This window comes from Pseudorasbora parva, chromosome 8 (assembly GCF_024679245.1).
Source record: "Pseudorasbora parva isolate DD20220531a chromosome 8, ASM2467924v1, whole genome shotgun sequence".
In the NCBI taxonomy this organism is placed as follows: Eukaryota; Metazoa; Chordata; class Actinopteri; order Cypriniformes; family Gobionidae; genus Pseudorasbora; species Pseudorasbora parva.
The window spans coordinates 13,203,093-13,219,048 of record NC_090179.1 but is presented as its reverse complement, the minus strand read 5'-3'; the positions used below and the strand labels follow the sequence as shown (position 1 = coordinate 13,219,048).

General features: G+C 38.3%; 1 protein-coding gene across 2 annotated transcripts in view; it reads right to left on the bottom strand.

The window, feature by feature from the left end:
- The window catches only part of ece2b (endothelin converting enzyme 2b), a 110,004-nt gene that overhangs the window by 76,238 nt on the left and 17,810 nt on the right, over positions 1-15,956 (bottom strand). Inside the window, exon 1 of one of the 2 annotated variants that reach the window (XM_067450149.1) lies at positions 12,277-12,417. The exons of the other annotated variant lie outside the window; for it this stretch is intronic. Coding sequence (XP_067306250.1) covers positions 12,277-12,279 — 3 coding nt within the window. The 5' untranslated portion in view covers positions 12,280-12,417. Of the gene's footprint in view, positions 1-12,276; positions 12,418-15,956 lie in introns of those variants that run through there. 2 annotated transcript variants of the gene reach the window in all.

Sequence of the window (15,956 nt, the reverse complement as noted above, 5' to 3'; positions counted from 1 at the left end):
TGATACGATAAACCCTATAGTTTACAAATTATATATTTTTAAAAAACCATACATAAATAAAATCCATTTTAATGCTTCAAGTAAATTTAGGCATCACAAGATTAGAATGTATGTTATGAAAAATGGATATTCAATTAAAGATTTGATAAAGAATGCATTTCACAGTCTAATATAAATAATCAAAAGATGATGGAAAAATGCAGTATTTAATATACATTATTTATCCACACACACACCATAAAAAAAATTATTCATGAGCCTTTTTAATAAATTCCCTCTTCTCTTTTCTGATGACGTATTTACTGGCGAGAGGGCGGGGCAACCTGTCACTCACACGGGATCCACCAATAGCAAACCACAATCATCCAATCAATTCCCAATGGACAAAATCAAGTCCCGCCCACATTTCTTCTTGTTTGAGGAGCCGTTTCACTCGGATATACTCACAATAGGGAAGAACATACTGTTGCAACTTCCGTTTCATGCTGACATTAATGTCTTCATGCCTTATAATCACATTTTGCAGATTAGAGCTGTGCGATAATATAGTATACATATTTTAACAATGAGCAGTTTAGATTTGCTATATAGTATTACTTTATGTGAGTGTACTGTATGTAAGCTGGACATACTTTTTTCTTACTTTTTAAAGCATACTTTTTTTCTCAAATTTATAGAGCTAGGCAACAGTTAACTTTTTTGACAAAAATAATCAGGCAGTTCAGATTTGCTATATATATTGCTTGTGTATATGTGTATAATGTATGTATGTGGGTAAAAATTTGATATTATATAGATGAAACTTTTTATATAGAGTTGTGCAATAATACAGTTTACATTTTGTGATGATATTAACAATCACACAGTCGATATTTCCTTTGTAGTTTATATTTCTTTAGCTGAGTTTACTGTATGTTTATTGGTAAAGTATGTATAGAACCATATATATACAAAACTTTTAACATATCCCGCGGCGATAATATAGTTTTGACATTTTTTTCAATAATACACACTATGGGCCAGATAAACTAAAAAGGGAAATTAGTGTAAATGGGATGGGAGTGTAAAGTTCTGCATGTGATCTACTGACGACGCAGAAATTAGTGTACACTGACACAGCCAGTGACAATTTTTTGATCAATTGGAATCTGGTTTAAGACATGCTTATTGGGCAGTATAAAATGGTGCAAAATAATTTGTCCCAGCACAGGACGAGTCCTCTTTCATCCTTCACTGTCGTCGCTCTTCCTTTTATGCGTCCGAGCTCCTCCGTGAGACATAAGGCGGGTGCGGCACACAGCTGCCGCTTATTATCACTCACGCCATGGCCTCGCCCCGTTCCCACGGTCCCTCAGCCTCGCTGCTTGCCACAATGATTTATTTAAATACTCTCCTCCCATAAATTTAGCTGCTAAAAGGGAAGCTCCTACAAATGCATATGCAATAAGGTTAGCCGCAAAAACAATCCTGTCCATGCATTTTCAGAGCTAATTTTTCACTGTGTGCTTTTAGTAAAAGCTGACAGTAGTCTTTTTCATGACAAAAGAGAATTTTTGCGCTGACTCAAGCTATTAGTAAATCTAGACAAAAGTATTGATACACCTGATCATTACATCAACAGGGACTGTAGTGACATTATAAATACATAGACATTAATATGGAGTTGGTCCCTCCTTTTGTTGAAGCATTACTATTTTCCTTCACTGAAAGTAAAGGGCCTAGCCCGACCCCTGAAAACAGCCCCATTGTCAGAGTATGAGTCTGTTTTCATGTTTTGTATTGTCAGCCAGTCAGCCTCTGGAGTAATATGTGGAGGAGTTATTGCAGTGTTACCATCTGGTGAGCTGGAGCACTCATGTGCTCAAGGCCTGTTTTCATGCCTGGATGATGAATTATATCAGTTTCTTTCTCTTGGCAAATTCCATGTATCCTTGGTTAATTATATCAACAATGTCCTCTGGCTAAACAGTTCTGATTTAATTGTTGATGAAGTGAATGAGGACCTTTTTTTTCATGATCATCCAGTCCCATCCTGATTTTCAGCACTCTAGTCCCGAGCCTGCATACAATCCCTCCACGGACCTTATCATCAGAAACTCCCCTTCAGAGTCTGCTCCTGAGTCTGTTCAAGTGAGTGGAATATCAGAGTCTGTTCCAGTGAGTGATATTACTGAGCCTGTTTCAGAGACTGAAATCCCAGAGTCTGTTCCAGTGAGTGAAATCCCAGAGTCCGTTCCAGTGAGTGTAAATCCCAGAGTCCGTTCCAGTGAGTGAAATCCCAGAGTCCGTTCCAGTGAGTGAAATCCCAGAATCCATTCCAGTGAGTGAAATCCCAGAGTCTGTTCCAGTGAGTGAAATCCCAGAGTCCGTTCCAGTGAGTGTAAATCCTGAGCCTGTTTCAGAGACTGAAATCCCAGACCCCGTTCCAGTGAGTGAAATTCCAGAGTCCGTTCCAGTGAGTGTAAATCCTGAGCCTGTTTCAGAGACTGAAATCCCAGAGTCCGTTCCAGTGAGTGAAATCCCAGAGTCCGTTCCATTGAGTGAAATTCCTGAGCCTGTTTCAGAGACTGAAATTTCAGAGTCTGTTCCAGAGAGTGCAAGTTACAAGTTTGTTCCAGGGAGTGAAATTTCTTAGTCTGCTTCAGCTCTTTCCGTCAGGTTGAGCATGATCAAAGAGATGGTCCTTTCACAATACACTGCTGCATCTGCTATAGCCTGTGAGCCTGCTCCCTATTCTGCTCCAGCCCATATGTCCACTACAGAGCCTGCTCCAGCCCCAGCACTCAGTCATGAGTACGCTCCAGCCCCAGAGTCTGCACCAGAGTCCACTCCTACCCAGAGCGTGACCAGGAGTCCGCTCCAGCCCAAGAGCTCAACCAAGAGAAAAGAAGACAGCACTGTCCATGATAGCTACAGCCATATTGTGTGTGTGGGTGACACACACCCCCGTCGCTCTTCGCAAAAAATTTGATCCATGTGATCAAGCTAATTAGCAGCCTCCAATTTCAATAAAATTAAGAGGTGTGTCCCAATACTTTCATCCATATAGTGCAGGGGTGGTGAATGCCGATCCAGGAGAGCCACAGTCATGCAGAGTTTTGCTTCAACCCTAATCAAACACATGTGAACAAACTAATCAAGGTCTGAAGGATTACTAGAAAGCTACAGGTAAGTGAGCTTTTATCAGGGTTGGAGCAAAACTCTGCAGGACTGTGGCTCTCCAGGACCAACGTTCACCAACCGATGTGATGTATATTTTACGAATATATTGTGCAGGCACTGTAGCCTCAGGCTCAATACAAACCAAGGCCAGTGTATGTAAGCCAATCAGAAAATGTTCAGATTGTACAAAATTAAGAAGATGAACTAATCACAACAACTTCAATTTACTTATAATATTACTTAAAGATACAATAGCTAAAAGATACATTTGCCCATATGCGTAAGCTGACGGCCAACAAGAAACATACAGCGAGATGGAGATTCACTCATGAGAGCGAGACGGAGAAAAAGAGTAGCCTTACGAGGGGAAGGGAGAGGTTTTCCCAAGTTCCAGGAGTGGTGCAGACCTTTTCTCTGCACGGAATGTGATTGTTTGAAGTGGTTTCCTGAGGAGTGTTTTTGAAAGGAAACAGCTCGGTGGGGGAAGGCTGGCATAGCCCAACCTCTGCCCCTGAGAGCTAGAAATACTCTCACACTCCTGCCCCGAGAAACCCACCCAAGCCAACCCAAAGCCACCTTGAAGAGAAGAGAGCACCAGCTATACAACAAACACACACACACTCGCTGAACAGTTATTAAGAGACTAGCGGGTCCACACACGTTTCTGTTAGCCCTCAGAGACCATGCAAGGGAAAGATGAGGTAACAAAGCCTGCTGTGAACAGCCAGCATGGGAAATACTGGATCCAAGTTAGAAGAATACTGAAGAAGGATGAACAGAATGGGTGGAAAACAGAGCGCAAGTCCGAGAGCGGGCCATCATCGGTCTGCAGTCGCCCCAAATGAAGGTGCTCAGACATTCTGTCGCCGCCAGACATGGGTGAGGTCCAAGTACAAATAATCACATACACATACATAATTACACACACAATCTACATTGTCTGACTTGCTAAAATATGAGTACATTTACAGACAAGCGATGACTACAAATATTGCTCAAACAAAAATAGGGCTGCATGATTTGGGGGTGGGGGGATCTAATTGTGATGTTTCTTATAAAAATGCATTTAAAAAAACTGTTCGGCTACACAATTTAGCCAATATTTTGTGATTATATATCAATATGGCTATAAAATATTAATTATTATTATTATTATTATTAATAAAAATAATTATAATAATAATAATAATAATAATAATAATAATAATTATTATTATTATTATTATTATTATTATTATTATTATTATTATTATTATTATTATTATTATTAGGAAATACAACTATAAAAATACTAAATAAAAAAGAAATTGCTATTGAAATGTTTCACTGTTAACATTTAAGAAAAAAAATATTTAAACAATTACATTTTACATCATAGCTGTAAATATTACTTTTCCTATTAGTATGACTGGAAAACATCTAAACATCCTTGCATGACTTGAATAGTAAAATTGCTATTTGCTAGTGGCTCAGTTCTACAAAAAATATTCTCCTAATGACTACACTTTTGTTTTTCAGAGGATGTGAGTGGCACTTTCCAGTTTCATCAAGGCTTTGAGGTGACACACACGCACGCTCATGTCGTGTTTCCATGTTTTATGGGACACACACACACACACACACACACACACAATCTGTAAAATCTTAACAGCAAATGTCAGGGCCTAAGTGACCTTGCCTGATCATTTGAGGAAGTGGAATTCCTCGCAGGGTGTGGATTACACAAACAAAACACACTTACGCACGGAAAAACATTGCCTTGCTGAAAGTGGATATTGAACAGCTGGGAAAGCTCTGATAAATTGGATGACACCAGATCTGTAATTAGGCCAATGCTCTACAGAGAAGTGAACCCAGTGTAGGACTGCTCGATTATGGAAAAATCATAATCACAATTATTTTTGGGCAGTATTGAAATTACAATTATTTAATACAATTATTGTTGGGCAATATGATCAAAGTCTTATTTGACTACAACAGAACGAAAATATAAATTAAATAAACAGTATTATTAAGATTTAAGATTACTCAGCTCTGTGGAACAGTTGATTCTGATCGGTATGTTATTCCCTGATGAAAACCAGTAAAAACTGATAACATCGGCTTATCTAACTGAAGTCAGCACTATATGCTTGCCAGGAATGTTTTCTCTTTGTGGAAGTTTTGCGTTTGGTGAGCTAATAAAATATTAAAACAAAAAAATGTGTGTACATTTATTAAATAGTCAACTGGGGCCGGATTCACAAAACATTCTTTAGTATAAAATTATTCTTAACTGCCAATATCTTCTTATTTTCTAACTTAAGAAAAAATATAAGAATATTTTGTATTCCGAAAAACTTTTCTTAAAAATATTCTTTCCTTTTTTCTTATGATTGTTTTTAAAGGGTGAGTTCACCCAAAAATGAAATGTATGTCATTAATGTCGCTCCACACTCGTAAGACCTCCGTTCATCTTCAGAACACAGTTTAAGATATTTTATATTTAGTCTGAGAGCGTATCTAAGTGTAGACACACTATACTGTCCATGTCCAGAAAGGGAATAAAAACATCATCAAAGTAGTCCAGATGAGACATCAGTTGGTTAACTCGAATCTCTTGAAGCATCGAAAATACATTTTGGTCCAAAAATAACAAAAACTACGACTTTATTCAGCATTGTCTTCTCTTCTGTGTTTGTTTTCAATCCTCAAATAAAGATTCAAACGGTTATGAATCAGCGAATTGATTCATGATTTGGATCGCGTGTCAAACTGCTGAAATCACGTTACATTGGCGATCCGAATCATGAATTACGGGTCTTACGGGTGTGGAACGACATTAGGGTGTCATTAATTACATAAATTTAATCTTGGGGTGAACTCACCCTTTAAGATAAAATTTAAGAAGTATTCATATTCACGAAAAAAAATGTTCTTAAAAATCATCGTAAATAACTTCCTAAAGTTAGGATAAACTCCAACCTATCTTAAATACCCAGATTTAAGATATTTACAGAATGTATTGAGTTGTTTCAAATATTAAGCGTTACAACATAACAGTAGCTAGCTAAATATAATATTTAAAACTAATATTTCCATACAGATGAGTATAAAACCAGAAACCAGCGCGCACCAACCAGCAAGACAATAGCGAATGAGAAACTGCATGTAATTTAAAAATACTAGCTATTGTTATTGTGCCACAAATAGTAGTTTTAAGACTTTTTCAGCCGAGAATGTACTTGTTTAAATATTAAATCTGTTTTTTTATTATAAAGAGAGCGCCTATTTGACAATTTTATCTGACATTTTCAGAGTTGCAAGAGCCAGCGCTTGTTAAGCCGCCGAGAGCAGCCTTTCCTCGGCCAGTCCTTCTGACGTCCGCCGTGGGCTCGGATGTCTCTGAAATATGATTTGTCTTGTGTAGATCTAGCGGCCGATCCTTGGTACCTGAGCAGCGTTTTTGATAAACGTCTTTGATAAAATACAGATTTTACTAACACATTAAAAACACAACATTTAGTGATTTTCTCCCGTCAAGCCAGTTATGACGAAAATAGGCTGCACACTTATTATGATATCTACGGTAATCTGCAGGAAGCACAAAAAGACAGGCTTTGAGGTGTTTTTCATTCAGCGAGTCTTCAGTAATACCTTTCAATAAAATAACACCATTTATTTTCTTCTTAAGTAAAAAATTAAGACGTTCTTAAGAAAATATTGAGGAACATTCTTACGAACCTCTTAGAATTTATTTTAAGATTTTTCGTAACTTTTTTCTTAAAGGGTTCCTTCAGCGATTAGCATATGGCTTTGTATCAGTAGAAACCCTGGAGTATATTTAAATTATTGTGATTTCCCCCCTCATATCCCCCTGAGACAAGAGATTTATGCATTTTATTTCTGGAAAAATTCCTCCTATGATGCAAATTGACGATTTTTGCATCATAGGAGGAATGTTTGCCCAAAGGCTAAAGACTACAGCCAGCAGAGGGAGCCATTACCGCATGTTTTGAATCTGCGCATGGGGGATGGAGATCACACTCAGCTGGCAGGGAGAGCTCAGCAGGCAGCTACAGGCACTCATTTAAACGGAGATATGGTGAGCAATGTAAGTCTTTTAACTTCTCAAATTAATTTCTATGAAAGTTAAGCTTGTAAAGGCATGAACTGAAACGCGTGCCAGACTGAACAGGCGTTGTGAATGTATGCCGCGAGTGAAGTCGCGATTACCTCAGCTCTCATCACTCTTGCAGTCAGTGCTCAGTGCTGTGATACTCGCGCGGTGACTCACTCATTATATTGAACAGACACGTTCAGTTTTTAATTGTAGTGTCTCCTCTAACTCAGTCACTGTAATCAAGTTGGTGGCGTTGGGAATGGCCTCACAGGACAGCAAAGCATTCTGGGAATTGGAGTCTTTCATCCCCATGGGACAAAAATACATTTTCTGTCTTTTCTCAGTCTAGAAGACACCAAGTTCAAAAATAATTTCACATTTCTACTGCATTGATGACCCAGTTTAAATACAGATTCATCTTCCCAGCGCTGAAGTACCCCTTTAAGAAAATTTGTGTGAATCCGTCCCCTGGTATCGCAGACTCACTCTCGTTTCATACAAACGCAGCTGCTGCCATATTGCAACAATTGTTTTGGACACTGTATTGGATGGTTTCATGTCAGATCAATATCTTTAACTCCTATAATTATTTATGTGGCAAAATACAGTGTAATATACAGTGTGTCCGTCTTGAACTAGTTTGAACTAGCCACTTGCTAGCAACTGCTGTCTTCACGAAGTTTTGCATTTAAAGACCTCAATATCAATCAATATTTTGTGTCTAATTATTTACTTATGTGGCAAGTAGTCATGTAATACGCGAGATAATGTACATCCAGCCGTGTGTTATCACAGGATAAACGGGTTTGGGTTTATTCTTCTGTGTACTTTATCCCTTAGATGTATAAAACTTTCTTATTAAAGCTACTTAAGTTATTTCCTTTGCCATTGGTTGTTTGATTTTCATTAATGACGGACTGCAGCAGGTTTATTCGGCTGTCACTTGTAATGTTACGCACAAATCCCATTTTTTTCCCACGTTCGATTCCAATTCGGAGTGCACACACAGAAAGCCATGGGCAACAGTGTCTTATTTGCGGCTTAATGTGTGTTTTTTACACTGTTTAATATCAAACACGTCCTGCGGTTTATTATCAGTAGACTGCATTTTACAACAAACTTTAATTTGGCTGATTTGGATGTTAAGTGTGGGCTTTTGGGAGTGCGTGAAGGAAAGGAAGGTGCACTTGAAAGCACAATAATACTATAATATAATGCATATAATTATATTCATTAAAATCATATATGGATGTTGACTTGTCCCTGTCACTGAAGCCATACCATAACCCTACCCCAGCATTAAACACCCATTTGGTGCATTTTCTTTGTCACTTTTCAACTATATCTTCTTGACCATTATTTAAAATAATGGCTTCTCCATGCTGATACGCGGTGGGAAAAGGGAGAATAATGAGTTTGGAAAAAGGTGGATTCAAAAGGTCGATTGCAACAAACGCTAACGCCATCCGCCTTACTCTCCACACCACTGATCCTGTTATCAGATGAGTTTCTTTTGTAACTATGTCTCAATCAGATAATGGTGGGCGGAGTTCATGAAAATAGCCTCTGTCAAAAAGGTTTTGCAGTTGGTGTAATTGGGGCATTCATTGCGTTCATTAAAAGGGCTGTGTTTCAAAGGTGAATGAAGATCTTATGAGCTTTTTTCAGTGAACAATATCATTAAGTTGCAGGCCTGATTTCTGTGCCACTTCTGATACCAAATACAATAACACACACACACACACACACACACACACACACACACACACACACACACACACACACACAAAAGATTTTTACATACAAAAATATGCACAACCTGTCTGTGCAAAACGCACCATCACTTGTGTGTTGTAGTTGGTTGCTAAAGCATTTCAGGTGGTTTTTCATGCGTTTCTATGTGGTTGTTTTTACAGCATTCTAAACAAAATGGCTAAATCTAATCAATCTAATACATTTATTTTTAGTTATGCTCTGTCAAAATCCATAAATCAAGTGGTGTGGGGTGACCAGAGAGAACTAAGCTTTTTGAAAACGCTCTAAAAAGTGCATATTTGAAACATTTCGTTTTTCGCGTTGTAGTGTGGTTTGAAAACGGAGGTATTGGAAAACGGTGACGTAAATTTAGTAATGTGACGGATATTGACACAATAGATATTCATGTTTATGCCAGTATTGTGTCCGTTATGTGCTAATCACTTTCACACAATTGCTAAAATATGTTATTTTGTACACTCTTCATGTCACAGCCTGTCAAATGTATAAATATATGTACATATGTATAAATTCAAGGTTAAGTTCATTTAGATTAGTTCGTTCCTTATTGTAAAGTAATTCTAATAAATGCTACAAATCTAATAGAGCAAATGCGAGAGGGTGAGAGGGCAAAACAAGGGTGTGAGAGCGAACGAGTGAGTGAGAGAGAGAGAAACTGCTGGCCCGAGCTCTCAGTGGTGACACGAAACGGAAGTCAGGGTTCAGCAATCTCCTTTTCCTCTTTTCTTCAATTCATGACCTCTCTCCACACTCCGACAGCGAGACCCGCTCAATAACTCACACATGTACACAAACAACCACAACACACACACACACACACACACCTGTTAATGCAGACAGAACAAACCAATAATTATCTCTTAGACATCTCCTCAGATATGTTATTGTATCCAAACAGTGTTTGTTTTTGCTCAGCAAAACCGATCAACATCTTTTGTGGGTTTTGAAAAAAAGTTCATGTAAAAACGTTCCTAAACATAACCATTGACGACAACTACAATCAGAGGGAAATTTTGGGATGAAACTAATGTTGTTCAAGCCACTAAACCTTCCCATAGGAAAGAAAAAAGATATATAGCCTACACTATATTGACAAAAGTATTGGGACATCTCTCTGAATCACCGAATTCATGTGTTCTAATCACTTCCATGGCCACAGGTGTATAAACTCAAGCACCTCGACATTTGTGAAAGAATGGGTCGCTCTCAGGAGCTCAGTGAATTCAAGTGTGGTACCGTGATAGGTTGCCACCTGTGCAATAAATCCATTTGGGAAATTTCCTCATTACGAAATATTCCAAATTAGTGGTATTATAACGAAGTGCAAGCAGCTGGAAACAACAGCAAGTCAGCCACGAATTAGTAGGCCACGTAAAATCATAGAGCAGGGTCAGCATATGCTGAGGCACACAGTATGCAGAAGTCGCCAACTTTTAAAAGCTACAGGCCTCCAAACTCCTTGTGGCCTTCATATTAGCTCAAGAACATTGTGTGAAGAGCTCAATGGAAAGGGTTTCCATTGCTGAGCTGCTGCATCCAAGCCTCACATCAACAAGTGCAATAGAAAGCGTGGGATGCAGTGGTGTAAAGCACGCTGACACTGGACTCTATAGCAGTGGAGACGTGTTCTCTGGAGTGACCAATCATGCTTCTCTGTCTGGCCATCCGATGGACGAGTCTGGCTTTGGCTGTTACCAGGAGAACGGTACTAGCCTGACTGCATCCTGCCAAATGTAAAGTTTGGTGGATGGGGAATTTTTGGTGTGGGGCTGTTTTTCCGCAGTGGGGCTTGGCCCTTTAGTTCCAGTGAAAAGTACTCTTAATGCTTCAGCAAGCCAAGACATTTTGGACAATTTCATGCTCCCAACTTTGTGGGAACAGTTTAGAAATGGTCCCTTCCTGTTCCAATATTATTGCGCACCAGTGCACAAAGTATCAGTCCATAAAGACATGGATGAGTGAGTTTGGTGTGGAGGAACTTGACTGGCCTGCACAGAGTCCTGACCTCAACCCGACAGAGCACCTTTGGGATGAATTAAAGCACAGACTGAGCCAGGCCTTCTCATCCTTGACCTCACAAATGCTCTTCTAGAAGAATTGTCAAAAATTCCCATAAACACACCCCTAAACCTTGTGGAAAGCCTTCCCAGAAGAGCTGAAGCTGTTATAGCTGCAAAGTGTGGGCCAACCCCATATTAAACCCTACGGATTAAAGAATGGGATGTCATTAAAGTTCTTATGCATGTAAAGGCAGGCGTCCCAAAACTTTTACAATATAGTGTATATTGTGGCCAAGGATGAACAATTCATACTGTTGATTTACTAAATCATGGCGACTTTGTAATAATTTGTTCCCTTGTTTTAGTTACATCGAAACAAGGGAACAAATTAATAAAATGTGGCCATGATTTAGTAAAACAAGACTACATTATTCACATACAACATTATTTCTTAATTCATGGTTACTATATATATATATATATATATATATATATATATATATATATATATATATATATATATATATATATATATATATATATATATATATATATATATATATATATATATATATATTTATATATATATATATATTATGTATGTACCTGCATGTCATGTAGAGCACTACATTAGTCTTGAAAAAAAGTACAATCAACTTGGATGTTTAAGTAATTTAAACTTAAATTACATTAAACTGACTTTAAAAAATGATTTGAATCTTGTATAACTTAAAAAAAGTGGATACTTGCTTTTATTTTTATTTTGATGAGTTTAAAGCAATGTAAAAACATGTTATCATAACTTACTTATAAAAAATTGAATTTAGAAAGTAGAACGTTTTACTTATTGGTTACAAACACTCGACATTTTAGCATCTTAACATACTTATAGAAAACAGTATACAATGACATATATAACATTTCTAACTATTTAACTTAGATTTATTAAAAAATAAAAAATAAACAATAAACGTTCTGGCTTATTTGCCCGGGGTCTCTTTAGAGTAAATGTATATTGATGTAGATATGCTGTTCATCAAATGCAAATAGCTAAAAATAACCTCTTCTTTAGATAAAGTGAAAATAGCGATAAACACAATTCACGCAAAGTTCAAATAAGCTATTTGTACTAAGTGTAAATTGTCTGCGCAACAGTGGGCAGAAACACAGCCATAAACATAATGAAACAGCCTGTAGTAAATACTTATAGCTTTAATATACTGGATATATTCTCACCATCTCTGTTAAGTCAGCAACGGCTGCAAACGGACGGCAGGCAAACAAAACAATAAATCAATCCCTCATTCAACACGGCGCATCATACAGTGCCGAGAACAAGCTCTGTAACGTACCTCGCACACCACAAACACATGAAATACACTGCCTTCCCCCTCTCATTTCCTTTTCTCGTCTCTCTCACTGGTGGTGGCCTCCGTCACAGAGAGACCATAAACAGCGAGCAGAAAGCTTTCAGACAGGGCGGGAGGGAAGAGTGAGAGCAGATGAACGCACAGACAGACAACACATGCAGGGGAGTCTGAAAATCACAGTCAGGAGGGTCTGTGAGAGTAGGAGGGGGTTTGAGACACACAAAAAGGAAGAGAGAGAATCAACAGGGGAGTTCTCTAAAGGCATGATGATAGTGGGAAAAATAAACAGCTTCGCCTACGAATAAATGCCTGGGGCGGCTGCTTGTTTCATTCGACATCATGACACAATAGAGGAGAGGTCCTTATAAAATGAATGTTACACAATGAGAGAGAGAAGTAAAAATAGGAGCTTTCGCCTCATGCTGACACATTGAGCCTTGGTGCTCCTAGAGGAAACACTAGTTTCAATCCTACTCGCAACATTAATAAATCTTCTGCCAGGTGACAATTTTAAGCCCCTAATGGGACAGGGTGATGTTCAAAAATGAGATGGGAGGCAACATTTCAGGGCTTCTGCCTTTTCTCTTAAAACGTTTGTGTTCCCCTGAGAAACTTTGCCTTCAGTCTCAAAACTTTTGTGATGGAAATAATATGAGGCGGGAGGAAAAGCTATATTTCAGTAAGTTGTCAAGGGACGCAATAGTTTTGCCACAGAAAGCAAATGCAATGTTTCACTGGGAACGCAATAGTTTTGCGAGAGAACAAACTTTTGTGAGAGAAGTCGGCCAAAATGAAAATTCACGTATGCCAAATTAAGTCCACTTCATATTTTTAGATGCAATGCCTAGATCTCAAAATCCAATCAACAACCCATGCATGAAAATTGCCCTACTTGTGCATAATCCATTACATTCGGATGTACATCCCAGTATGGATAAAAAGATTTTTCGCTAATTCATCAACTTTAATTAATAATGTTAGGGGTTTATTCAAATTTTTCAAGTTTGTTAATGTAATAATGATGTTTGCCTACTAAAATGCCCCAAAATAGGGATAGTTTAGCCAAAAAAAGAGGAAAATGTAGCAATCATTTATTCACACATTGACCCATGATGATTATGGTGATCATGGTGATTATTCAAATTTAGCTTGCAAAAGTGTTCCTCAAGATAAAATTTGAAGTCTGATGGTTTGAGGTATCATTCATGCCTGTCAAATTTCAAACTTGTATGGATTTCTTTCTAAAGTTGAACACAAAATGAGATGTTTAGCAAAATATTCATGTTGCCCTTTTCTACAATCCAAACGGTTGGAGACTATTAGCTATCAAGCTCCAAAAAGATAAAACAAATAAATAAATAACACAATAAAAGTACCTGAAAATTAACCCAAATGGTTCATGCACTCCAAATCCTACATTTCTGAATCATTGGTTTCATCGTCTACATTAGCGTTTCACAGAAAGTGTAAGAAATGATGACAGAATTTTAATTTGGGAAAAAGGAAATCAAATCTAAAATAACATGGACTCTCCATCTCACAGTTTTTACAGTAACATACATTTACATCCAGCTATTTAGAGTATCCACCGTGTCCGAGACATAACACGTAAAAACAAACCGCAACCCTTCCTTTCCTCTGTACACATGCGCTCCACAGTAACTCCCATTCAACATCGCCCCACCAGCCCCTTTTCCCACAGTCCTCTGGCCGCTCATTCATAGGGACTTCATTCAGGCTGCCCGCTCTGAGTGTGCTAACACTTCTGCACCGTTAGAGGGGGCTTCCATTGTGGCCAGTTAAAGGGTAAAGGGACAGAGAGTCGTACTGTTGTGGTACAAAAGGCCATTCTGTTCTGTGCCGGCGGCCCAACATGCCCTGAAGTAGTTAGACACTTGAGCGCACTTCACACGAGTCCCCCTTTCACTGTAAACCAATAAGCACAATATATGAAGACCTGCTGAAAGCAGCTTTTTTATGTTGTTTTTGACAATCAAGTCAAAGTGAAATGCCATCTGCAACCCATTTAACAGAACCAACAGAACTGTCAGTGTTGAAGAATGCGCGGCTGGACTTGATTTTATCCGCCGGGAATTGATTAGATCATAAAAGTGGGTGTTTAAGATGGAGGCACGTTGTGTTTAAGAGAGGTTGAGAAGTAAGAGATTGGTAATATCCCTTTTTTTTAAAAGAACATATGCTGGTTAGGTATGTTTTGAAGCATAGCATCTGCGGTTTGAGCTGGTTTGATCTGGTTTAAGCTGGTCAAGAGCTGGTCCTAAGAAACTTGCTCCAGCTCAGGACCAGCTCAAACCAGCTCAAACCAGCTGCCATGCTTCAAAACATACCTAACCAGCATATGCTGTTTTTTCAACACGGATATCAGTAGAAAAAGGAAAGATGTATCACAGGCGGAACAAGTTATTTCATTTTGATTATGCAGACAAACATTTTTGTAATACCATGCACTGGTGAATCATTCACCAAAAAAGTAGGAATTTTTATTAAGGAAATAAATATGGTAATTTCATGTCAACTTGGGTCAATTTGGGTCAAAGACTAAAAAGATTTCTGATATATAAAATCTATTGTCTCTGTTAAAACCATGTCTCACATCCTTTTGCACATTTTTGTTTAATTCTTTATATGCAATTCATAAATTATTCTATGCTTTCAAGGATACATGATAAATGGCAGATTTACAGTTTTGTTCACACATTTAAGTTCACACATTTACAACACATTATACAAACATTCCAAAAAAGTCTGAAATTTTGGTGGCCCCTAGGTGGCCCCTATTTAAGGATGAAGCCAACACTTGTTGAACATGCATTTGAAAGCTGAGGAAAATGGGTCGTTCAAGACATTGTTCAGAAGAACAGCGTACTTTGATTAAAAAGTTGATTAGAGAGGGGAAAACCTATAAAGAGGTGCAAAAAATGATAGGCTGTTCAGCTAAAATGATCTCCAATGCCTTAAAATGGAGAGCAAAACCAGAGAGACGTGGAAGAAAACGGAAGACAACCATCAAAATGGATAGAAGAATAACCAGAATGGCAAAGGCTCAGCCAATGATCACCTCCAGGATGATCAAAGACAGTCTGGAGTTACCTGTAAGTACTGTGACAGTTAGAAGACGTCTGTGTGAAGCTAATCTATTTTCAAGAATCCCCCGCAAAGTCCCTCTGTTAAAAAAAAAAGGCATGTGCAGAAGAGGTTACAATTTGCCAAAGAACACATCAACAGGGCTAAAGAGAAATGGAGGAACATTTTGTGGACTGATGAGAGTAAAATTGTTCTTTTTGGGTCCAAGGGCCACAGGCAGTTTGTGAGACGACCCCCAAACTCTGAATTCAAGCCACAGTACACAGTGAAGACAGTGAAGCATGGAGGTGCAAGCATCATGATATGGGCATGTTTCTCCTACTATGGTGTTGGGCCTATTTATCGCATACCAGGGATCATGGATCAGTTTGCATATGTTAAATACTTGAAGAGGTCATGTTGCCCTATGCTGAAGAGGACATGCCCTTGAAATGGTTGTTT